This window comes from Lethenteron reissneri, chromosome 29 (assembly GCF_015708825.2).
Source record: "Lethenteron reissneri isolate LAM-NWPU_2019-01 chromosome 29, ASM1570882v1, whole genome shotgun sequence".
NCBI lineage: Eukaryota > Metazoa > Chordata > Hyperoartia > Petromyzontiformes > Petromyzontidae > Lethenteron > Lethenteron reissneri.
Window position 1 is genome coordinate 12,240,476 of NC_083807.1, and position 26,736 is coordinate 12,267,211.

Sequence of the window (26,736 nt, forward strand, 5' to 3'; positions counted from 1 at the left end):
CAATGGCTATAATGCGTACATCGTTGCATATCTATTCACCGGAGTCGCCATAAGGCAATTAATAATTACTGCGACAGTTTTTAAGCTCTCACTGCAAAAACAACAACTATAGACTACACGCACACACACACACACTGCTTACCTTTAAGTTCTTCAGTGGCTGAGAAAAGCCATACGCAATATCAGAGGTTTACGCTGTGTCGGCAGCAGCCTCATTGGGGTGGTGCTGAACGGGACAGCTCCCTCTCCGCCTGAACCCACGGGTGAGTGCTACGAAACGAGCGGGGATTAACGCGTCTTGATTTCCGTAGCGAAAACAAAACAAAAACCCGCTATGGCCACACCATGAAGGTCATAATGAGTAATCCTGTCTCCCGAGGGACCGCGACTTTCCATAGATGGAGCGGCAGCATCAGACGTTGGGAGATGCCCCGGTTAAGGGTCGGAACTAGGTGTCGTATCATGCACACATGTACAGCCCTTATGCCGATCAACTGCTGGATGACGACCTCCCCACGCCGTGAATTTCGTGGGCGGTTATTTTTAAAATGCAGCAATACCCCGATTTACGGTCCCCCCCCCCATAACCCATTAACGTCGTTTCGCAAATACGTCGTCATTTATTTTTGTAACACCACTACCTGATTTGCGTTGCCTCAACCCACGCTTACGTCGCTAACAGGATCATCCGTCCTTTCTCGTATCCGTCGCCTCGGCCATCGCCTCCACGGTTACCTGTGAATCGCTTCGATTCACGTCGTTTCGATGTTCGACGTCGCACCTTTCAGGATCGCATCCCCGACGTAAGCCGGGATGTTGATGTATTTCCCCACGCTGGTTAGGGCGGGTTGGTAATGTTGGGGAGCTTCAACGTGGGAGTGTAGAAGCACCGTACAATAATGGAATTGTCTGCATTGCCATCTGCTGTCCACAACGCGAACCCGCAGATCGGTCGCATTTCAAGTGATTTTTTTTGCCATTGGCGGATTCACACCCTGATTCATTAAAAACCTATTATTGCACCAATACAACCTTAGTGTCTCACGACTCTTGTTCAGGAAGGTCCTTCTAAGTTTTCGCAGTAGGGGGCGATGATTGCTATGTATACGTTACATGTATTAGAACATTTGTAAACACATTCCTGCGAAGGGAGCTGGTAGGAACGTTGGGTTGCTCGGTCAATGGCCAGGGTCAATGGCGGCGTGGTGTATTCCGCAAATATGCACAAGCCGGCGTGAGTAGGTTAAACGTTGAGTTTTATAAGGGCACCACGGGGTGACCAGCCCCTCCCCACCCAGCCCCATCCTCCCCACCCAGCCCCTCCCCACCCAGTCCCACCCTTCCCATCCAGCCCCTCCCCACCCTCCCCTCCCCACCCAGCCCCTCCTTCCCCACCCAGCCCCTCCCTGCACGACGGATGGACACAATAATCCCCTGTGGGCTGGTGTAACCAGGAGGTTCCTACCAGTATTACATTTTCTATCTACGTGACTTTACCGAATGAACCAAAGAGTATGTATTACAAAATTGAGTCATTTGCGGTGTACACGTACTCCATAAAAAATTGACAATTTTTTGGACCATAACGCCAGAACACGGTGGCCTACTCTTGCCAACGACGTCACGGGATATTTAACGTCCACTCTAGAGGTGACACGACGTGCGGCAACTTGCCGACAGACACCCGCAGCGGCCGTAGGGTTCGAAACTGTGAGCCTCTGCGACGAGGGGGCGAACGGGCGACAATTTGAGAGAGAGGATGCGGCGCCGCTGCGCTTTGTGGAGCTGCTACTTGGGCGGCCGCTGGACAAAACAACTTCAGTGATAGAGGGGTGGCGAGTGTCAATGATGGGGGGAGGGGGGGCGGAAATAAAACACCGACACAAAGATTCGTCAGGCTTACTGCATAGAGAGCTCAGTGCTTTATGTCGGAGGCGTGCTCCCTCTCTTTCGATGTAAATCATAAACGTATACTGCATTTAAGACGTCGAGCAAGGCACAGACGTGCAGACTGATTGGCCTTCTCCGTGTTGAAGAGCATTTTATACTGCTGCCTGCCCGCGAGAGAAGTTGCGGCACTGCCAGAGGGAGACATGGCAGTCGATAGCAGATCATCTCAGTGATTAATCCCCCCCCCGGGTTAAATGGTCCGCTTCGTGGTCAGTCCCTGTTCGTCTTCCAATATTTGCTCGATCCGAAACCTCTGTGGACAACAAAACAAGTCACATTTAATATCATAGTTCAGAAAAGGATTTGCATTTATTCGTAATAAACAGTGTCACCTTTTGATGCATATACCTTCACAGGGAATGCTGTAACACTGACTTAAAGCCTTATTCTCTATGCACGTTTGTCTGTTCCTCGTTTTTCTGTTCCTATGCTTGTCTATCATAAAACGTATGACATAAGGAAGTAAATAGAGGCAATTTTGGTGAAAACGGTTATTATTAAGGTCGTAAAATGTAACGAAACATGAAGGGTGTGCAAAAAAGCACGGAGAGATGCATGCTTGGGATTTACAATGAGAGACAGGAAGAGGAACACGTGAGGTAGAAAACATATGCAAGCAAGAGACGTGGTTTTGACTCTTAACAAAAGTAAGCGGGCATGGGTAGGAGACACCGCTAGAAGGGATGATGGAAGGTGATCAAGATTAACTGTGGCGTGCCAGCCAAGGGAGAGAACACAGCCGAGAGGACGTCTACCACAGAGGGGGTGCGGTGAAATTAAACTAACTATAATTTGAATATACAGAGGTAGAAACAAATACAATACAGTATAAAATAATGTATTTCCACTCAAATTTCCAATTTCTTTTATACAATCCCTTCATACAAGATTGATTGAGATGGGACATGTAAATTTGTAGTTATAAATATATATTTGTATATCTATACATGCAGAAGGTTTATGACCTACATTCAGATATTTATATAATACTAATAATATTTTTCACACTTTTAAATCACCTTTCACGCAAAGGTTGCAAAGTTCTGTATAGAGGTAAAATAGAAATATATATCAGGAAAATAACTGTTAAACCCCAATAAAAAGCATGCAGTCTAGTGATAAGAACATCCATGAAATAAAATAAAAAAAACCTCAAGGTTAAGTCAAAAGACCTTCAACAAGAGATGATGTCTCAAGGTGTGATTGGAAGGAGCAGCTAGAAACTCAGCGTGGACCCAATGGCTGGTGGAAGTGATTGTCACAGTCTGGGGGCCGCACGGGAGGAGGCCGGGTCAGCGCCCAGTGAGCGCAGGTTTTCTCCCAAGATCACAATGATCAGTGGTCAACATTCCACGCAAACAGCCTCTTAACAAAAGCCTTCAGACTCTGCAAGCCTTTGCATAGCCAATTCTAATAAACGGCCTTTTGCCTATCCAATAGAGCGTGAGCACCTCCCGACACCGGTTCAGTCATGGGTGTTGTTAGACCGTTTTCCCATCAAAATTGCGTGTATTTACTTCCTTATGTAATATATATTGTTTATGATAGGCAAGCACAGGAACAGAACAACGAGCGGTGCTGCTGTCTGTTCACATTAGCCTCGTGAATAGTGATCGTCTGGTCAAGTTTCTACGTTGTGGCCATTCCACATCTCGCTCATCAATACCACAACACGCACTTCTGATCGTGATGAACACGGATGGTCGCAGCATTTACGCTCCATCTTCAGCCCCCCCCTCTCCACACGGGATATGATTGCGAACGACAGAGCGACCATTAGCGACGAGTTTCGGTTGTGAAGCATTAGCGAGCACAAAGAAAATCTAAAATGCACTAAGAAATATATATAAAATAAACCGTAGCCTAGAGATATACTGTATCTATGTGTGTGTCTCTCTCTGCTTGTGTGTCTATGTGTCTCCGTGTCTGTGTTTTGTCTCTCTCTCAAATTTAGCAATCTTTGGAAGAACGTAATGAACCAGGTAGGGTGTTGACTTGTGTTAGTTTAACACGTAGGCTTTCGAGACCAATATTATTCATAATAAACGTGTTTGGGTTAGATCGCGTTATTTATAAATGTGTCGTAACCCTCCACCACCCGACACGGCCAATCAGCAAAAAAAGTGTGACGTTGACAAAAGACAAATAGTTTACTACTTTAGCCCACCGGTGTGTTGAAGAGTGAAACCACAACATTTACAATTTTTGAGTACGACGTTTCGCTGGTAATTGCATACAGCAACACTTTTTTTGCTGATTGGCCGTGTCGGGTGGTGGAGGGTTACGACACATTTATAAATAACGCGATCTAACCCAAAAACGTTTATTATGAATGACTTGTATTGCATTATATTTCTAAGTTTACTAGGTTTATTTTCTCATTCATTCTTACCTGATGACGATTGCTTGTGTTGCAATCGAAACGTCGTATTCGATTATTACATTTATTTTATTTCTACGTGACTTTACCGAAAGAACCAAAGAGTGTATCGACATTATCGACTCTTGGGGCAACGGTTATTCGCGAGCACCTGTTGACATCGGTATATATAAATAAAAACAATGTGATGGTGTGGGCAAGACCACTCTCATGCCTTGCTACCTCTCTCCAAATTGCCCGAGTCAGTTCAACACGTATCAGCAGGCTTTCACGACCAATATTATCTATAATGGAGGTTTTATTTGGGTTAGGTCGCGTAAATATAAACGCATCGTTAGTAAGGGTTGTCGCGTAAACGAAATGTGCCAACTCGTTATTCGTTCAGCACACCGATGCGTTGGAGAGAGTAAACCCACAACATTCACCATTCGAATACGACGTCTCGCCGGTAATTACAATCGTTGCCGGAGTTAATACGCCCGGTGCACTGAGTGCTGCAGAGTACGGTACTTATTTTAGACTGAGGACAACCATGCCAGGTCACATTGCCCCGCATTCTAACACGTGGTAATGGTTGAGTAATAGTGTCCGACTGGGCACACATTACATTGGTGTGCTTGCCGACTGTCTGTAAAGACAGGCATTGTTTATTCAGCTAGCGTCTATTATTGCACTGGGTCACGAAACTCCTTACCGGGAAGTAAGGAGTAACTAAAAGCCATTTCTGAATTTAAAATTACTGAAGTAATTTTTTTCGTAGGGACATCTCGACCCCAAATTTTAAAAAGGGGGCAAACCTTCTCCTCCCTCGCTTTTTTGCTTATTACTTTTAATCGCTAATTACTTTTCTTACGCTATCTGTTGGGCACGGTTGCACTTTATTTTGTGCGCGGTTGCAATTTACTTTGATCCGTCGGTGTTTGCCGCTGAGGTGGTGACGGGTTTCTTCTATCATTCCTGTTGCTCCGGGCGATATTGGCACGTAAAATGAAGATTGATTGATGATTGATCTCAAGGCTTTTGTGTTGAATAGACTATAAACTAGAAAACTAAACTATTTTTTTTATTAACCAGGTAAGGGCCCACTGAACTATATAGCTCTTTTTCAGAAGCGACCTGGCCACCGATGATAGCTCAACGAAATTATTGTTGTGGAAATGTACAGCAGCCAAACACTCAAAATAGAATTGTGGTGTCCCATTAACATTAATGGGATGGAGTGGTGGTGGCACAGTATTTAATGCGTTGCGCTACAAGTCCCATCAGGTGCGAGTGACATTTGAACTGGTCCAGGGGCTTCCCCTTCACGAATCTACCTCCTCCTCCCCCCCCCCCTTCTCCTTCTTTTTCAAGACAACTCACCCAACTCAGTTACAAATGACTTGACTCCAAAGGTGCACGTCTGCTCGTGTGAAACGTCGGTTACCTGCAGCTTATCGAGTGGGTCAGGAGGCTCTGGAGAGCTCGGTTTGGTTGGTAGCAGAGCCTCCAGGCGCATCGCTTTCGTGGCTGTCGGCTGGCTGGCGACAAGGTGGTTGATCTCGTTTGCCTGCCGATGAAAACATGGAATTCTGACGGCTGCCGAAGGAACACTTTGAAACATTCCCCCAAGCAACGTTCATTCAAACGGTGCCACGGTGAGAGTCGTGGTCCTGGAATATTATTTCACAAAACTACTCCTGAAGTCACTTCAACAAACTATCTTTGCTCCACACGAAGGATAAACCTTTCATATGTTCCACAAAGGGGCGTATAACACATGTCAAACTGAAATGTTTAATTTTCAGAACTGGCATGAATTAAATGAAGTGAATGTATTCTTGATAACTCAAGAATACATTCACCCTGCTACATTAATGAACTCATTATGATTATACCAAATATTTGGTGATACTGCATTGGCAGTAGTGCACACAATCCCACATAATACTCAAAACATTTTTATCGCACACGGCGTGCTATTTACATGCAATGAAGAAGAGCCACTGCCAGAAACGTCACCTATTAGAGAGATATATATATATATACAATTAACGCAGAGTTGTTGACAAATGTACCAAGTTTCAGTTTGATAATTCACGATGTAACACAATTTTGTTCCTGGGTACTAAGTGTTATTTTCTAATTGATTATGCCTAAAATGTATAGAAAATGGCTATTATTCCCCACAAACTTTGCTTTTGTGACCAGGACTTTACGTGAACGAAAGACACAAATGCACACCACGTTTTCTCATTGAAAATATGTACATTTCAAAATATCACTGTCCTGGTCACAAAAGCAAAGTTTGTGGGGAATAATAGCAATTTTCTGTACTTTTGAGACATAAGCAATTAGGAAATATCACTTACTACCCAGGAACAAAATGATTGTATTGTTACACAGTGACATATATATATAATGAATGGCTAAATTCTGGATTTAAATTCCAGGATCTTAGGAGTGCTGATGTATGGCTCTCGTGGTTTATTTTGGATGTTGAACTCCGTCTGCGCTGGACGTAAAAGTCCCTCGATCATCCGTCCACCTCTGGAGGGAATTCCTTGACCTTTATACTTTGTACAGGACAACAACAGCTGCTGTTTGCCTGTAAGTGTTGGAGATGTAACCACGGTGCTTATCTGTTGCTATGCACACAATTGGGGGTAGCAAAAGATGCCCTGTCAGAGCACGGGGTTGCCCAAGGTGTCGTGACTTTACAGGCCGAGATGGCATAAGTACTGTAAATTCTATAAATGTATATTTTAAAAATACATCTAAACAATTCATGAAGTGCAACGTGATATTTAGAATAGGACCAAGCAAGCTTGATGTGTTTCTTTTATCGTCTGATTACAATATTCTTAAATACAAAATAATAAAATGGAACCAAAGAAAAAATAAACGAATGACTTCAACCCAGCAAAGTTTAAAAAATACATTACTGCGTGGTATGTTTAATACACGGTGCCACGGTGGGGAGATGTTAACTACCTCCCCTGGTCTACAGGGGGTCGTGGGTTCCATCCTGTCCCTGACATCTGCTGTATATTTGTAGTTTGCGTGTCTCTCTCTCTCCGCGTGGTCACGTGGATTTTTCTCTGGGTCCTCCGGTTTTTCCCCTCCACATTTACAAACATGCGTCTTAGAGTATTCGGCTGCTATACATTTCCACACGATATGCCACTTCGTCGAACTATCATTTGTGGCCAGGCCACTTCTAATCAAGAGCCGTACAGCTCAGTCGGGCCTTACTTGGTAAAATAAACAAAAACAAGTTAACATCTCGCCACTGTGCGGGAATTCTGGCCGAGCCAATTTGTCCGGGCCGGCTTGCTTCCTTTCCCCAGGGCTCGTGGGCCCGCGGCATGAGCCATCGTTCAGCAGACCTCCCAGTAGCGTAACTAGCACAGGGGCAGGGGGTGCCTCGACCCTCCCCCCTACACCCGGTGGCCAAAGGTCCAAGTTGGGGCCCCCTTGACAACCATCATGAGATACGTGTAAAAGAACAAACACTTATGTCATGATGTGATTCGGTAAGAGGAGCCGTGATATATAGCCTCGGTGTGACCGTGAGAGACAAATCAAATGTTGGGCCCCCCCACCCCCACCCTGACCGATCGCCGCACCCTCTGAGCTGATAACTTCGACTGATAATGTCGCTAACGCCACCGGGGACCTCGACATTGGCGCTCGCTGCCGCACGCGTCAATGGCACAGAATGTGACGCCGGAGTCGTGAAGTCGACGGGGGCCGGGCCCCCCCCCCCCCCCGCTCCCCCCGCCCCCCCCCAGGGGGTCAGTTGCGAACAACGCACACGGATGCGCTGGTAGCGGAGGCGCAGGGCACGGATGCGAGCCCTGGCCTCGGCCGCCTTGAGCTGCCCGATGAGACGCGCCTGCCGCTCCGCCTGGCTCGGAGCTCCAGGGCGAGACGGCGCGCGGTGCCGCGTGCCTGCTGCGTCCACAGACAAGAGGCGAAGATCCCCCCCCCTATCATCACCACCAACACCACCAACACCACCACCACCAACACCACCACCAACACCACCACCAACACCACCACCAACACCACCACCAACACCACCACCACCACCACGAGCACCACCAACACCACCACCACCAACACCACCACCAACACCACCACCATCACCACCAACACCAACACCACCACCAACACCACCAAAGAAAAAGATCCCCTGTATAGCCTTAACAGACTGTTGCGGCAAGAGCTGCTAGCGTGGCGCACCTATCATCATTACCACCGACACCAAAGACAAAGATCCCCTGTATAGCCTTAATAGACTGTTGGGGCAAGTGCTGTTAGCGAGTAGCAAGCACCTATGAAGGCACATGAGGGGATGGGTCCCGGGGTGGGTCCCCATAGGTACGCACAGCACACAAACACACAGGAATAAGTAGGCCTACATACACACAGACAAATGTCTCCCCTGTAAGACTTTTTTAACCGACTGTTGGGGTAAGTTTTGACTTAGAACTTTCGTGACTGCAGGAAATAAAGTGATAAAAAAAGTCTACATTATCGACTGCCAGTACGCTCACCCAGCCTAATAACCATTGCTACAGTCTACATTATAGACTACCAGTACACTCACCAAACTTAATAACCAGGCTACAGTCTACATTATAGATTGCCAGTACATTCACTCGAATTAAGAACAAGGCTACAGTCTACATTTGTGTTTTTTTATATTTAACATTTTTTATTCACTTTTTTTTTACGTGACTTTACCGAAAGAACCAAAGAATATGTTGGGATAAGAACTTAATTAGCGAGCACCCATGAAGGCCAGCATGGTACACGAGGCTGGGTGGCCCAGCAGAAACTGCCCCCAGCCACCTTTGTCTTTCCAGAACTGACACAGCACCAGACACTCATTTAAGGCTGAGTCGACCTACGGGGAGGCCCAGGACCATTTCAGATAATCGTCACCGGTGTTGGCCGTGAACGGAAATCGAACTCGGGTCGCCGGGTTCATAGCGCAGCGCGCTAACCGCTACACGAAGCACATACACTCTTGTATACACACGACGCACATGTTTGCACATGTAACGATAACAGCAGCGATGCTCGCTCATCATCATCATCATTACCCATCTTGTCTCATCACTTTATTTGGCAGTGCCTTTGACGGCAATCAATGAGTTGAGTCTGTGCAAAAAGCTCACAGAAAACCATTCCGATGCCTTAATTGAGGTGGCCGGGTGGCACAGAGGGATCGAAATGGCCATTCCGGATAAATGGAACGATAGATAACCATGGAGATGGAACCGTGGCGGGAGCCTGCGATTAAACTCGGGTTTTCACAAGCAGTGGGCATGATGGCCCTGAGTCCAGACACAAATACGAACAGACTTGGAAGTTAAAGTGCTTTCGCGTACACACCAATCTCCTGTTTGCCGTCAGTGGTGGAAGTTCCGCCTTCCTATGGGAGGAGTGAGTTTTTTTTCTTAATCAGAGTACAACCGCTGCGGACTTCACCAAAAAAGAAAGTGGTACTCACTGAACTAAAGCAGAGAGAGATGATGGGTTGGGTCAACCACTGACTGGGATTTAAACTTTGCCATCATCCGATCGTGAGGTGATCCCACGAGAGCGCCCCGTTTATTCTGAGTTATCCATGCTGGAGGGAGATACGTTTTAAATGCACACAGATGTATGTTGTTGTTGTTTGGCGAAACACTCTTTGCAGAGTATGAAGGCGCGACATCTAGCGTTGTGTAAGAGCACCCTATTGAAGTGTCCACAATGTCATGTTGAACTTACGTAGCCAACCATGTTAATCAGTTCTCTCGTGTGTTTATGTTGAACTGTATGTATGTAATATTCGTGGTTCTTTCGGTAAAGTCACGTAGAAGGGAAACAATACAATAAAAAAAATAAAACAATTCTCACGACGTTTCGACTGCAACATAAGCAATCATCATCAGGTGTGAAAACCACAGCAAGAAAATTTTGCTGTGTTTTTATTGTTTTATATTTTATTATTTTATTGTTTCCCTTCTAAGTGACTTTACCGAAAGAACCAAGAATATGAATCCCTGCAGTCACGAAAGCTTTAGATAAAAATATGTATGTACGTAAGTAAGGGTGTCACCCTTCTGGGGCTGTGCAATGATATCACGGCGGAACGCTTTGCTAGCTGAAGGAGTCCCAGAATGAACCCGAGGGTTCTGTTATAATGTAACGTACAACCCTTCATCCACCCACTATTGCTAGGTGAAAGACATCTCACACCCTATTGATGATCCGAGTGGGTTTTTTTTTCTTACCACACTTCACCATGTTGGTCAGTGCGAGTTGGCGAAGGAGGTACCCTGGGCCAGTTTAGAAAACACATTCCTGTGGAGGGAGCTGGTAGGAACGTTGGGTTGCTCGGTCAATGGCCAGGGTCAACGGCGGCGTGGTGTATTCCGCAAATATGCCCGACTGTGAGGGCGGGCACAAGCCGGCGTGAGTAGGTTAAACGTTGAGTTTTATAAGGGCACCACGGGGTGACCAGCCCTTCCCCACCCAGCCCCACCCCTCCCACCCCCCACCCAGCCCCACCCTCCCCACCCAGCCCCTCCCCACCCTCCCCACCCAGCCCCTCCCTCCCCACCCAGCCCCACCCCTCCCTGCACGACGGACACAATATTCCCCTGTGGGCTGGTGTAACAAGGAGGTTCCTACCAGTATCATTCGCCATAGGTGGGAATTAAACTCAGGTGGTGTGCTAACCAATGCGCCACCATTCCACGCCAGTAGTCCTATTATTTTGTTGCTAAGTGGTAGAGCTGAGACAATGAGTCGGTTAATCAACTCAAATTATTGTTGGCTACTTTTTTGTGGTCAACTAACTTAAAAAAATTGTGCCCCCCCGCCCCCCAATATCCTGCCTTCGATAAGCAAGAAACCCTCTAGAAGTGTGGCGTGATGTGGTGTATGATGACGATGACATCACCAAGCCTCGCTTATCATCCAAACGTGGGAAAAGACGTGAGACATTTTTACAACTGTTTTCATGCTGAGATTAAACAAGTAATTGAACCAAACAAATCTCGAGTAGTCGATTGCTTGAATAATGGCATTGTCCGGCTCTACTCATTGGGCGAACCTGACGTCCTTGTGACTGCACTCTGTGGTGTATCGGGAGTCTGGCTCGTGGCAATCTCCTTCCCTTCAGCTCCTTTCTCTGCATCAGCAGCCTCCTCTTTCGTCTCCATGTCTGGTAGGAACACACACACAGCAGTGGAATATGTTCACGTGACAGGCAACCCAACATTTTATGCTTTGGCACAACAAGGATCGTTGGGCAAAATAAATCGTTTTTCATCATGACATCGCTTCAACCCAAAGCCTTGTTTATGCAAAGACAGCATGAAACCCAGTCTCCTGGTCCCATAGAAATACATTTCAAGCCACTAATCCGGTGAAGTGGTCCAGTTTGCCACGGCTTAACGTGTTGCTTTCCACTCGTCTTGTTGGATGGAGCAGTGGCGTCGTGGTTTGTGCAATGTGCTCTGTATCCATGCACGTATGTTGAACTTTTTTCGCACTCTACGTAGCCAACCGTGCTAATCGGAGGTGTTTCAGTTTGATTTCCGTCTACGACTATCAGCGACAAGCAACACCTGAACCGGTTCTCTGGGCTCCCCTTCACCGACTTGCGCTGACCAGTGTGGCGAGTGGCGGTGAGACAAACCCCACAGCCGGCACGGCGCAGGGAGAACATCAGCGGTGTCATCTGAACCAGACTCCCCAGCCCACCACCCCCCGTCCTATGAACTATGAACCCAGCAGCCTGAGTTGAATTCCAGGCCATGGCTCACATCAGCAATGTCATCTGAACCAGACTCGCCCCCCCACCCCGTCCTATGAACTATGAACCCAGCAGCCTGAGTTGAATTCAGGCCATGGCACACATCAGCAGTGTCATCTGAATCAGACTCGCCCCCCACCCCGTCCTATGAACTATGAACCCAGCAGCCTGAGTTGAATTCCAGGCCATGGCTCACATCAGTGGTGAGTGACGTCTCAACTGGTCTTAGGCCCCTCCTCACCAACCCACGATACTCAACGTCTTGAAGTGTATATAAGGGGAAAAACCCCGCGATCAAACCAACAATGCGTAGGGAGGCCTTCATTTAGCAGTGGATTGACAAAGGACTCGAAACAATGTAATGGCGGTGTAATTGTATTTCATCAAAGCAGAAATGTTCGTGTGTATTTAATCGTTACCTCAAAAGCCCATAATCAATGGGCCAGACCTTAATGTAAGTTGTTGTTTTGGACACGCAAGCAGGACATTTTTTTCTGAAATATTAATTCATCGTAACGAACCTTTACCCTGTCCTCACGGTTCAATAAAACCACTTCCAACAACGTCGCACACACTTACCTGCTCAGATATTTAAAAGCCAATTACCAAAATTGGCCCTCCCTCATACATTCTTCCCAAAGTTTTCTCCGACGACGACGACGATGATTATGATGCAGATGAAAACAATAAACACGGATCGTGGTGGCTTGACTTGCATTCATTTAATTCAAACGAGGCTCTTATTGTGGTTTGTTTTTAATGCACGGAAAGGACACGGAGTCCGTGACACGTGGGTTACCCGGGTAACGTTCGGCCTGCTGCGACCGAGTGGGCACGAAGGTTGCTGCAACGAAGCGCACGAAATGACTGGATAGAATGAGGCCACAAGCACATGGCGCAGATCACAGGTCAAATTACCCACAGCGCGATTTGGCATTCACATAATTCCCATTGCCTTGAGCAAAATGTCACATTTTACAAGCAGTAACAACATGACAACGAGCAGAGATATTCATAGCTTTTTGAAAGAAATGATTTGGTGATGCTGCTGCTGCGTTGGCAGTGGTGCCGTATGCACAATAACAACAAAAACTCAACACATTCAGGGAATAAGACTGTGGCCTTAAACATAAAACGTCTATACAGTAATAGGCGACGTTTTGGGCAATGGACCTTGTTCACAGCACATAAGAGGGGCCAGAGAGGTATTTAATAGCTTGCTTAAAGAGGACTCCATGTTCGGTCATAATCAAACTCGGGGGGGGGGGGGGGGGTACAACACAACGGACATTTAGCAAACTTTAAACAAATCTTAAACAATTTATTTTATATTTTACCAGGTAAGGGCCCACTTGAACTATGGAGCTCTTTTTCAGAAGCGACCTGGCCACAAATGATAGCTCGACAAAGTGGCTTATCACGTGGTAATTTGTAGCAGCCAAATACTCTCAACGCATGTTGATTATAAATGTTGAGGGAAAAACCGGAGGACCAGGAGAAAAATCCACGCGACCACGGGGAGAGAGACATGCAAACTCCAAATATACAGCAGGCGTCAGGGTCGGGATCGATCCCACGACCTCCTGTAAACCAAGCGAAGTAGTTAACATCTCGCCACCGTGGCAAAATCTGAAACGCCAATGAGATTGAGTCACGATGCGTTCTGATTTTATCCGCTATGAGTCCTGCCGGGGATCTCGCCCAGTGTCAATGAGTCGAGGCTGCTACGCACTTCGCTTCATGCTACTGACGCGACTCTGACAGATTAGAGTGGGGGGGGGGGGGCTGTCAGCAGGGGGGATTCACCCCCCTCCAGCCCCCCCTCCTCCAGCCCCCTCTCACTCCCCCCTCAAGCCCCCCCCTCCTCCAGCCCCCTCTCACTCCCCCTCAAGCCCCCCCTCCTACAGCCCCCTCTCACTCCCCCCTCAAGCCCCCCCCTCCTCCAGCCCCCTCTCACTCCCCCCTCAAGCCCCCCCTCCTTCAGCCCCCTCTCACTCCCCCCTCAAGCCCCCCCCTCCTCCAGCCCCCTCTCACTCCCCCCTCAAGCCCCCCCTCCTACAGCCCCCTCTCACTCCCCCCTCAAGCCCCCCCCTCCTCCAGCCCCCTCTCACTCCCCCCTCAAGCCCCCCCCCCTCTAGCCACCCCCCCCCTCCAGCCCCCCTCTCACCCCCACCCCCCATCCTGGCACTACAAAGCTGTGTTGTAGGTTTCCTGCCAAACTATCCGAAACATCGTATCGGAATAACACGAATTCTACGCATGTACAGGGAAATAATAATAATACAAGTTTGCGTTTTAAAACATATATCTTCGTGTTGTTTAAAATATTCACGAATAAACAGTAGCCTATTTTTAAATGTCTGTTTACCATGTCCACTTCGAGGTTATAGAAAGACACTTCAGCTTAGAACCTTAAAAGCAAATTAAATGTCGTAAAAAAAGGACACGCGTTCTTATAAGCAGCACATATTGTGAAAGACTACTCCTGCTATCACACACCGCACACACACAGCACACACACACCGCACACACACCGCACACACACACACACCGTACTCACACCGCACACACACACTGCACACACACCACACATACACACCACACACTCCGCACACACACACACCGCACACACACACACACCGCACACACACTGCACACACACCACACATACACACCACACACTCCGCACACACACACACCGCACACACACACACCGCACACACACACACACCGCACACACACACACCGTACTCACACCGCACACACACCGCACACACACCACACATGCACACCACACACACCGCACACACACCGCACACACACCACACATGCACACCACACACACCGCATACACACCGCACACACACAGCACACACACCGCACACACAGCACACACACACCACACACACACACCGCACACACACACACACACCGCACACACACACACACCACACACACACACCACACACACACACCACACACACACACCACACACACCGCACACACACCGCACACACACCACACACACACACCACACACACACACACCGCAAACACACCATACACACCGCACACACCGCACACACACCACACACACACCGCACACACACTATACACACCGCACACACCACACACAGCACAACGGGTTCCACTACCACGACACACGGACAATCGGGGAATGTACGTGCACAGATTGATCCATTTATAGCCACCCCACCACGTAATTGTCAGAGGACTGCGGATACAAAGCAGCACGTGGTGATCTCAAAGCCTCCGTGACAGCTGCTCCCACGAGGATCAATGCAACACACTCAATGTTACATCGGTTGAAGAAATAAAACAACAACAACAGCAACCTGCGGTTCAAGATACGGAAGCCACAGCTTTCACAATGACACGCGCGCCGATTCAATCGGTGGGTTGTGAAGCGAGCGAAGAGGAAGGCATTTGTACGGGTGGGTTATCTGTAAATGGATCACGCGTGGTACAACAGCAACTCGTGACCATTTAACAATAACAACAACAACAATGTCGGCGGACTTACTATGAGGTCAGATCTCTGCCGACGAGTGGCACGACAACAACAACAGGAGAGAGACAGAGAGGGTCAGTGCGCTCCCACCCTCCACTCTGCACCGCGTGTCGCTGTGACGGCTTCAGCGTTGTGTGCCTGCCACGTGTTGCCTGGGGTAACAACGCACGCAGCGCTCTTTAAAGCGTGGTGGGGGGCCGTGTGGGGGGGGGGGGGGGTCGTAGCAGCACGGGTCTCACACAGACAGGGTGCTTCGAAGTGTGTTTATATATATCTGGCGTTTTGAATGGGGAATGAACGGGCAATGCACTGTAGCGTGATAACAAATGCGATGTTAATAGCTGCAAAAAGTCACGTAGGTAGAAAAATAAAACAAATTAAATATCCGCATCTCCAGTTTCTTCAGCCTCCCACTCCCAGCCCCGCCCACTTCCCCCCGTCCCCTAAACACTCTCGCAGCACCCCCTCTCTATCTCTCCCCCCTTGCCCCCCCCCCTCTCAGATCTCTCCCCCCTTGCCCCCCCTCTCTATCTCTCCCCCCTTGCCCCCCCTCTCAGATCTCTCCCCCCTTGCCCCCCCTCTCTATCTCTCCCCCCTTGCCCCCCCCCTCTCAGATCTCTCCCCCCTTGCCCCCCCTCTCTATCTCTCCCCCCTTGCCCCCCCCTCTCAGATCTCTCCCCCCTTGCCCCCCCTCTCTATCTCTCCCCCCTTGCCCCCCCCCTCTCAGATCTCTCCCCCCTTGTCCCCCCCTCTCTATCTCTCCCCCCTTGCCCCCCCCCCTCTCAGATCTCTCCCCCCTTGCCACCCCCTCTCTATCTCTCCCCCCTTGCCCCCCCCCATCTCAGATCTCTCCCCCCTTGCCCCCCCCTCTCAGATCTCTCCCCCCTTGCCCCCCCTCCCCTCTCAGATCTCTCCCCCCTTGCCCCCCCCTCTCAGATCTCTCCCCCCTTGCCCCCCCTCTCTATCTCTCCCCCCTTGCCCCCCCTCCCCTCTCAGATCTCTCCCCCCTTGCCCCCCTCTCAGATCTCTCCCCCCTTGCCCCCCCCCTCTCTATCTCTCCCCCCTTGCCCCCCCCCTCTCAGATCTCTCCCCCCTTGCCACCTCCTCTCTATCTCTCCCCCCTTGCCCCCCCCCCCATCTCAGATCTCTCCCCCCTTGCCCCCCCCTCTCTATCTCTCCCCCTTGCCCCCCCTCCCCTCTCAGATTTCTCTCCCCTTGCCCCCCCCCCTCTCAGATCTCTCCCCCCTTGCCCCCCCCTCTCTATCTCTCCCCCCCTTGCCCCCCTCCCCTCTCAGATCTCTCCCCCCTTGCCCCCCCCCATCTCAGATCTCTCCCCCCTTGCCCCCCCTCTCTATCTCTCCCCCCTTGCCCCCCTCCCCTCTCAGATCTCTCCCCCCTTGCCCCCCCCCCATCTCAGATCTCTCCCCCCTTGCGGCCTTGCCCCCCTTCTTTATCTCTCCCCCCTTGCCCCCCCCCTCTCAGATCTCTCCCCCCTTGCCCCCCCCCTCTCTATCTCTCCCCCCTTGCCCCCCCTCCCCTCTCAGATCTCTCCCACCTTGCCCCCCCCCATCTCAGATCTCTCCCCCCTTGCCCCCCCTCTCTATCTCTCCCCCTTGCCCCCCCCGTCTCTATCTCTCCCCCCTTGCCCCCCCTCTCTATCTCTCCCCCCTTGCCCCCCCTCTCTATCTCTCCCCCCTTGCCCCCCCTCTCTCTATCTCTCCCCCCTTGCCCCCCCCCCTCTCAGATCTCTCCCCCCTTGCCACCCCCTCTCTATCTCTCCCCCCTTGCCCCCCCCTCTCAGATCTCTCCCCCCTTGCCACCCCCTCTCTATCTCTCCCCCCTTGCCCCCCCTCCCCTCTCAGATCTCTCCCCCCTTGCCCCCCCCCTCTCTATCTCTCCCCCCTTGCCCCTCCCCTCTCAGATCTCTCCCCCCTTGCCCCCCCTCTCTATCTCTCCCCCCTTGCCCCCCCTCTCTATCTCTCCCCCCTTGCCCCCCCTCTCTATCTCTCCCCCCTTGCCCCCCCTCTCTATCTCTCCCCCCTTGCCCCCCCTCTCTATCTCTCCCCCCTTGCCCCCCCTCTCTATCTCTCCCCCCTTGCCCCCCCTCTCTATCTCTCCCCCCTTGCCCCCCCCTCTCTATCTCTCCCCCCTTGCCCCCCCTCTCTATCTCTCCCCCCTTGCCCCCCCTCTCTATCTCTCCCCCCTTGCCCCCCCTCTCTCTATCTCTCCCCCTGGCTCCCTCCTCTCTATCTCTCCCCCCTGGCCCCCCCTCTCTATCTCTCCCCCCTTGCCCCCCCTCTCTCTATCTCTCCCCCTGGCCCCCCCCTCTCTATCTCTCCCCCCTGGCCCCCCCTCTCTATCTCTCCCCCCTTGCCCCCCCTCTCTATCTCTCCCCCCTTGCCCCCCCCTCTCTATCTCTCCCCCCTTGCCCCCCTCTCTATCTCTCCCCCTTGCCCCCCTCTCTATCTCTCCCCCCTTGCCCCCCCCTCTCTATCTCTCCCCCTTGCCCCCCCCCTCTCTATCTCTCCCCCTTGCCCCCCCTCTCTATCTCTCCCCCCTTGCCCCCCCTCTCTATCTCTCCCCCCTTGCCCCCCCCCCTCTCTATCTCTCCCCCTTGCCCCCCCCCTCTCTATCTCTCCCCCCTTGCCCCCCCCTCTCTATCTCTCCCCCTTGCCCCCCCCCTCTATCTCTCCCCCTTGCCCCCCCCTCTCTATCTCTCCCCCCCTTGTCCCCCCTCTCTATCTCTCCCCCCTTGCCCCCCCCCCCCCTCTCTATCTCTCCCCCCTTGCCCCCCCCCCCTCTCTATCTCTCCCCCTTGCCCCCCCCTCTCTATCTCTCCCCCCTTGCCCCCCTCTCTATCTCTCCCCCTTGCCCCCCCCTCTCTATCTCTCCCCCCTTGCCCCCCCTCTCTATCTCTCCCCCCTTGCCCCCCCTCTCTATCTCTCCCCCCTTGCCCCCCTCTCTATCTCTCCCCCTTGCCCCCCCTCTCTACTTCCCCCCCTTGCCCCCCCCTCTCTATCTCTCCCCCCCTTGCCCCCCCTCTCTATCTCTCCCCCCTTGCCCCCCCCTCTCTACTTCCCCCCCTTGCCCCCCCCTCTCTATCTCTCCCCCCCTTGCCCCCCCCTCTCTACTTCCCCCCCTTGCCCCCCCCTCTCTATCTCTCCCCCCTTGCCCCCCCTCTCTACTTCCCCCCCTTGCCCCCCCCTCTCTACTTCCCCCCCCTTGCCCCCCCCCTCTCTTTCTCTCCCCCCTTGCCCCCCCTCTCTATCTCTCCCCCCTTGCCCCCCCCTCTCCATCTCTCTCCCCTTGCCCCCCCTCTCTATCTCTCCCCCCTTGCCCCCCCTCTCTACTTCCCCCCCTTGCCCCCCCCTCTCTACTTCCCCCCCTTGCCCCCCCACTCTCTATCTCTCCCCCCTTGCCCCCCCTCTCTATCTCTCCGCCCTTGCCCCCCCTCTCTATCTCTCCCCCCTTGCCCCCCCCCCTCTCTATCTCTCCGCCCTTGCCCCCCCTCTCTATCTCTCCCCCCTTGCCCCCCCTCTCTATCTCTCCCTCCTTGCCCCCCCTCTCTATCTCTCCCCCCTTGCCCCCCCTCTCTATCTCTCCCCCCTTGCCCCCCCCCTCTCTATCTCTCCCCCCTTGCCCCCCTCTCTATCTCTCCCCCCTTGCCCCCCCCCTCTCTATCTCTCCCCCCTTGCCCCCCCCTCTCTATCTCTCCCCCCTTGCCCCCCCCCTCTCTATCTCTTCCCCCTGGCCCCCCCCTCTCTATCTCTCCCCCCTTGCCCCCCCTCTCTATCTCTCCCCCCTTGCCCCCCCTCTCTATCTCTCCCCCCTTGCCCCCCCTCTCTATCTCTCCCCCCTTGCCCCCCCCCTCTCTATCTCTCCCTTCTTGCCCCCCCTCTCTATCTCTCCCTTCTTGCCCCCCCTCTCCATCTCTCCCCCCTTGCCCCCCATCTCCATCTCTCCCCCCTTGCCCCCCTCTCTATCTCTCCCCCCTTGCCCCCCCCCTCTCTTACTATATAACCTCTTGTCACAGCAGCCATTTTGCCCACTGCAGCAATTGTTTCTTGCTGTGGTTGTCCCACCTGATGACGGACGCTTGTGTTGCGCCCGAAACGTCGTGATTTAATGTATTTTGCTTGACACCTACGTGACTTTACCGAAAGAACCAAATAGTAAGTCTCCCACTTGTAGTCAACAAGCGCATGGGGTCTTCTCCAGGTGGTCTCCAGAGCCCGGAGGCAGACTTCTCGTGGCGTTGTTGCAAATTCTCACAATTTTTACATCTTTTTTTGAAGCACCCTGGTACAGTGGTGTGCGTACGTGTGTTGAACTTCTTTCGTACCGTACGTCGCAAACCGTGCTTATCGGAGGTTGCGGAGGGAAGGAGAACAATCTGGTGGCTCTCTCGCGATGCCACTACCGCGACGATTGCATCGCACGACGAAGAATAATAACAACAACAACAACAAAACGGTGGTCAGCGCGCTGAGCGAGTGATGCGCATCGTGACCCGAGTTCGATTCCTAATCAGCGGCGAACATCGGCAGCGAGTGAAATCAGAACCGGTGCTACCCTCCCAACCCACTTTCACCAACCCGCACTGATCAGCGTGGTGAAGTATGGTCACCCCCCCCCTCCCTCCCCATGGAACTTTAAAAAAAACTGATGGCCCACGACAACCGTTTCGTCTAGTTTGCATAATATTGTTGTTATATTGCGAGTAACGAGGCTCATTTTTTTATATTTTATGTTATTTTCCGAAACAAGTTGATGTATGCAAAAAGCGCAGTGATGACAGATGTAAATAGATTGTTATTACCTATTAAATATTACAGATGTAAATATATTGCTATTACCTATTCAATATGACAGATGTATATAGATTGCTATTACCTATTCAATATTACAGATGTATATAGATTGTTATTACCCATTCAATATGACAGATGTAAATAGATTGTTATTACCTATTCAATATGACAGGTGTATATAGATTGCTATTACCTATTCAACGAGGGCTTTCCGAGTCTATTTCCGAGCCCCAACTGCCAGGCCGTTGGTATTCGTTGTTCTCTGTAGAATGTCAACAGTCTTGCGTAACTGACGTCTGCGTGCGTCGTTACGAGCGTTACGGATCGTAAAGTGGCAATAAACGGAGTCGTTACGGCAGGCGCGACTGTGTTTGTTGGGTGAACGTCAGTTGGAGTCACCACGTGCCATGCTGGCCTTCAGAGTGCAGCAATGCACACACATGGCTCGGTCGTGTTCTCGGAATGTACCGGGACCGTGTAAGGGGCCGTCCATAAATGACGTCACGCACCTAGGGGGGGGGGGGGGTGGTCAGACATTTGTCACGATGTGTGACGAAGGGGGGGGGGGGGGTGTGAGAAATGTGCCGTCACATCAAAATGCGCAACTTTAAATAAATATAGACAACACGTTCTACTTAATTAAATCGACTTTTTTAATAAATGTTTTTTCCTACAACATCACGTGATGGAGGAGCTGGTGGCAGCCATCAGCTTCTCTTGGGGCGAGGCTCAACATTTGTTTCCAAAGGACAGGAATCAGTGGAGGGAGCTCATTGCGGCCTCGTGTCCCGTAGGGGATGAAGAGGATTATCTCACCAACGCACACAAACAATCATACTACAGTGTAGTATTTAAAAACAAGTTTGGCTGGCTGGCTGGAGCGAGGGACGGTCACGTACAAAAAGACGCGTGGGTTTCTCGTATCATTAAAGCGTCATATTTAGACAGTTATGAGAAACTCGCGTCGTTAACATTAATATCACATCACATCGTACGATATAATAATATCGGGGCAATCCCAGGTACCATCTCCCCGCTCATTTTTCAACATCTCAAACCTCGTCATCAGCCATGGTCCAATCTACTGCTGGATGTAGTCCTCTCCAAGCCGCCGCTGCCAACTTTCGCAATCTGTGCGATTGTGTCAATCTTTCTGCAAAAGCAAACACTTGCACACGAGCTCCGTCCTGATCGGATGCGTTCTATTCCTGGCTGCCACTCGCGTAATCATTATTATTGACCATCGCGGTTCATCGACATGCCTTCTACTCTTTCAAACCCTTCCAATTATCAACTATAAGTGCACGTCTTCTCTAATGCATTCGTTCACCTGTCTGTCAAAGGCAGACTCTCCCGTGAAATGAGGGCTGAAGCGTTTGTGAATGCAAATCACACAAACCTGACGTTCTGCGGAGGCGATGAAAACACACGCGCACGCACGGCGCAAACGGAAGCCGCGATTCTCAGGTTTAACTCAGGTCTCGGGGGAATGCGTTCACTTTGCGCGGCTGAGATTGAAAGGGGCTCACGGAGAAGACAATGCATTTTCTAATTTCAGCATTGGTGTGGTGGGCAGTGCCCTTGGCGGACAATGCAGACTCGCTGTTGACGGGAATTCCAATCCTATTGTCCGCGAGAAGAAATCCTGAACTTATCGAAATTATCCACGGCTAAAAGCTGATTTACGTGGTCAACAACAACATCCATTGTTGGTCGCCCTGTATACATATATGCCGCCATCAACCCGCATTGACCAGCGTGGTGAAGTATAGTTGAAATATAGTAGTACGCCTTCTGGTGTCATCTGGTCCAACACCAATGGGGACTAGGCTCTAAAGAAAGCCGTCTCGGGTGTGGACCAATCAACTTCAAGGACAGTGCATATTATTATCATTATCAGAGTTGCTTCTTTTTGTTTGCTTTTTTGACTACTTGTGTTGTGGTCATTGCAAACATGATGCCTTGAATAAAGGTGTCAGTTTTGTACCAGTTTAAAAGGGTAAAAACCTACTACTATATTTTGCCACTGGTAAAAGAGATCTCATAGTATAGTTGAAATAACTACCACGATCCGGACAGCGAGAGGCAGACTTCATCCAGCAGCGGATTGACAAAGTCTTGCACATGCGCATGCATATGAGCGGATCATAGCATGAGTTTAGCGCCCAATGGCGACCACTTCCAGGTGACTCCTCTTATCAGCAGCTGAAGGCGGATAAGAGGACGCGTTTGTCATTGTTTGAAAACAACTGCCGATGAGACACTGAATATCGAAACCGGTCCAATGCTGCGAAAGCTATACACACAGAAGGCCGTGCGGCTGATAGGTTGTGGAAGGAATACGTGTATTTATTTTTATGTGGAGAGACGCATTTGTGAAAGAGACGTCTTCTTTTTGTATTGTATTAATTATAGTTTCCACAACGACACTCATTATTCACCATTGGAACCTCCTTTGCCAGTAATAAAATATTATAATTGTTTTTCTACCCTTTTATCTGCGCCTTTTGGCGTCATTTGGTCCAACACCATGTGAGACTTGGCTCTAAGAAAAGCTGTCTCGGGTGTGGACCAATCAATTTCAAGGACAGTGCATACATTTTCAGAGTTGTGTTTTTTGTTTGCATTCCGACCGCAGGTATTGTGGTCAATGCAAACATGACTCCTTGTAAAAAAAGGTGTCAGTTTTTTTACCAGATAAAAGACTAAAAAACAATTATCAGACGCTCATTATTATTTAAATGTTCAGAAAAGTAAGTGGCCGTGGGTGATACACGTCGCTGGATAGGATGATGGCCGATGGTCAAGACTAATGATGGCGTGGCATTAAAGCAATGGGACGCATCTGAGAGGACATCAAACGTGGAGATGGAGCGATGACATCAGCACGATCGTAGGCACCTGCTATATTGATTGTATCATCGCAGGATCACGAGGTATGAGGGCGACTTGGGTATGCCTTTCGTCGAGCAGTGGATTGACCATCGCTGCTGCAACATAATGCAATGACACACTTTCCTATCTTTCCACACACACAACAAAATAATGAATACAAAGTTAATCAAAACATGTAGAACGCGGTTATTTTTTACACGTAGATATATCCGTTCATTATGCACACGTGAGAAAATCCAGATCGATAACTTTCCGATCATTACAGTGGCGACCTTGTGTTTTGTTTTGGTTCATTTCGCTCCCCTGAGCAGAGCACACTCACCAAATAGCTTGTTTACCCGCTCCGTCTTGAATCACCGCGGAGCAGAACACCCTAAAGCCACACGTAATTGGTTATGTTGTTTCTCTCACAAACACAGCAATCGTAATATCTAAATAATTTATAGGTAAGGAAATATCACAACAAGACTATACTTCCTCTTGCCTTGCCTATAATTATTTTAGCGATTATGTCTAAATCCCAACCCGGCATTATAGGGTTTTAACACAATAAACGTAGCCTCGGTAAGGCAATTAATTACTGTGCTTCACATCTGAATGTAAATCTTGTGGCCTTTAATCTCCGTGGGCTGTCTGCCAAAGCAGAGATTTTTTTTAAAAAAAGAGTCCTCGCAAATTGGAATGAAAATCAAACGGCAAAAGTCTATTGTGTGATCATCTCGTATTGGGTAAGAGCCGTCATAATCCCGCGATCCGGTGACTTGAAAGGCCGTGAGGAGTGGATCAGTCTGAGATGGTGCACGTGAGGCGAACGCCCGAAGGCTGGCAGAGTTGCATGTGACAGGCAGTACAGCAAATAGGTGGATTCAGGAAATGCGCATGAATGTTATGTCCTCATACAAACGGGGTTTCTCATGGTGGGATCACAGCCGCGTGGTTGACGTGGGTGTCCCGACACCCCCAACATTTAAAGGTATCGTGGCAGAGAGACACTCACAACGTATTGGACTAAATGGCAATTTTTTTCTCCCTTGAACATGGTGACACGAATGCTTATTCTGCTGACCACGAAACCTCTAAAACGAAACAACGCCCCTCGCCGCTAAGTGGTGGTGATGCCACCACGGTGCTTGTGCCAGGCCAAGTGCACATTGAGGCCACGTGAAGTAACAGGAGGTCACGGGACACATCCTGGTGATATGGGTTTACTGCCTAACATGACCGGCAGATGCACGACCTGTGCTCCCCATTGTGCCAACTTCCTGCGTTTTAGTTGTGAGCTTCATTCCTCTGCCCTCCGCTCTTGTTGGAGGGCGACTGCCTCTAACTGCCCAGCAGCGTCCTTCACGAACCTCTAAGTATACGCAGTAGCTAACGCACAATAGAAACAGCACTAAGGCAGTAGTCAGCAGTTGCATAGATGTAATAATCATTGTGCAGTAGGACCGCTCTTATCCGTGACGAAGTTGGAGGAATTGGGGATGGGGAACTTTGCGGATTATACATATAAACTACTAACCACCGAGAACCATTCGCTTGTAGGCCACATCCAACATGCACAGTGCGGCTACACATGTATCCACATGTTCTATGCTTTTAAACTAAACCAAACAATGTTTAATCTTACCAGGTAAGGCCCACTGAGCTATGTAGCTCTTTTTCAGAAGCGACCTGGCCAACACGTGATAGCTCAACGAAGTGGCTTATCACGTGGACATTTATTGCAGCCAAATACTCTCAACGCGTGTTTCGAAATGTGTGAGGGGAAAATCGGAGGACCCAGAGAAAACATCCACGCGACCACGGGGAGAACACGCAAACTCCAAAAATATATAAGCATCAGGGTGGGGATCGAACCCACGACCTCCTGTATACCAGGTACAGAGAGTGCAATCACTAAACCAACTGTTACCATAGTCCCCCATTGCGATTCGATCCATTGTAGTAATTCAGGATCTCAATTAGATTTGTGTTTTTTTTGTTGTGGTGAACATCACAGTCACTCGAGCAGTGGTTCTCGACCTCTTTACTACGGAACCCGTCTGATTCAGATCACGCGTCCCATCCAATACGTTCTCATCAGTCAACGATTTCGTTGTTCAACGATGCTGAAAAGTGGGTGAGTTTACACATTTGTTTGTAAGTGTGAGAGTGCGTACATCTGTGCGAGTGTCTATGTATATTTGCAGGTGCGCGTATGCGTGTACACACACGATCATAAAAGAGGTTTGACCATTTCTGGCAAAATAAAACAGCTGTTAAGATGTTAAAACACCAAACAGAAACCTTTTCCAAGGAATCCTGTCTGCATTAACTACACGTATTTGTGGTGAACATGCAAACAAAAGAACATGGTCTGATACTATATGCATTGTCTTTGAAACAATGCATAAATTATCAGAGCATACACACGATCATGTATGAGTGTACACGCACACACGATCTGACGAATGTATCATTAAGGGTAAGGTTACTTTTACTTGATGGTCGGTTCAATAAGGACACGATTCGACACGTACCATGCAGAACTCTTTTGGAAAAAAAAATCTCGAGACTCAAGGGCAAACGAGTACAAATAACTAAACAAATTCAGTCTTCCGTGGATAAACAAGCACATAATTGTATTATTCACGATGTTTAGAATACATTTATTTTGTTCACGTGAGTGCTAATGCGATCCAGAAACCCAAGACTCGAGATTATTAACGTCGTCACGGTCATTATCCCTGCGAGTTAGTAACGAGGTCTGGATAAGGCCCCCTTTCTAACATCGCACACACAAGATGATTCAGGTGTTCCTTTACACGGCTCTATTGAGCTAAAAGGCGGTGCGTGAGACAGCCACGCAGCAACCACAGGCTCATACAAGTGAGTAAAGAGAACTACTTGAATATTAATAGCACCTTCTTTAGGGTTTGGGTGCAAGCCGTGCGGTGTTTGCAAGCTTGTGACGGCCACGTCAATGTGTCTGAACTCATACGGACTGAATCATTACATGGAGAGTGTGCAGTAATTAGCAGTAGAGACGTAGATGAGTCTTCTTGGTTCTTTCGGTAAAGTCACGTAGAAGGGAAGTAATAAAATAATAAAAATAAAACATAATAAAACAATTCTCACGACGTTTCGGCCACAACGCAAGCAGCCGTCACCTGAGGACGGCTGCTTGCGTTGTGGCCGAAACGTCGTGAGAATTGTTTTATTATGTTTTATTTTTATTATTTTATTACTTCCCTTCTACGTGACTTTACCGAAAGAACCAAGAAGATGAATCCCTGCAGTCACGAAAGCTTTAAAACGTAGATGAGTGTTGATGGGAATGTGCCAGATGTAGGACATCTGTTGTATAGATTTGTTTTTTATATTCTGGT

General features: G+C 49.7%; 1 protein-coding gene across 4 annotated transcripts; it reads right to left on the reverse strand.

Annotated features, from left to right (window-relative positions):
- Positions 1-1,893: 1,893 nt before the first annotated feature.
- LKAAEAR1 (LKAAEAR motif containing 1) lies at positions 1,894-20,892 on the reverse strand. Of its 4 annotated transcripts, none has more exons than XM_061562609.1 (5): positions 20,667-20,892; positions 11,427-11,537; positions 8,127-8,263; positions 5,757-5,879; positions 1,894-2,203 (listed from the first exon to the last, which is right to left on the reverse strand). In XM_061562609.1, the coding sequence occupies exons 2-5, from the start codon at positions 11,533-11,535 to the stop codon at positions 2,141-2,143; spliced, it is 432 nt and encodes a 143-aa protein (XP_061418593.1). In that variant the 5' UTR covers positions 11,536-11,537; positions 20,667-20,892; the 3' UTR covers positions 1,894-2,140. The 4 variants fall into 4 exon arrangements, with proteins under 4 accessions (XP_061418593.1, XP_061418591.1, XP_061418594.1 ...); XM_061562607.1 differs by having other exon boundaries at positions 8,127-8,266; positions 20,667-20,824; XM_061562610.1 differs by lacking the exon at positions 20,667-20,892 and adding an exon at positions 15,675-15,813.
- Positions 20,893-26,736: the final 5,844 nt, after the last annotated feature.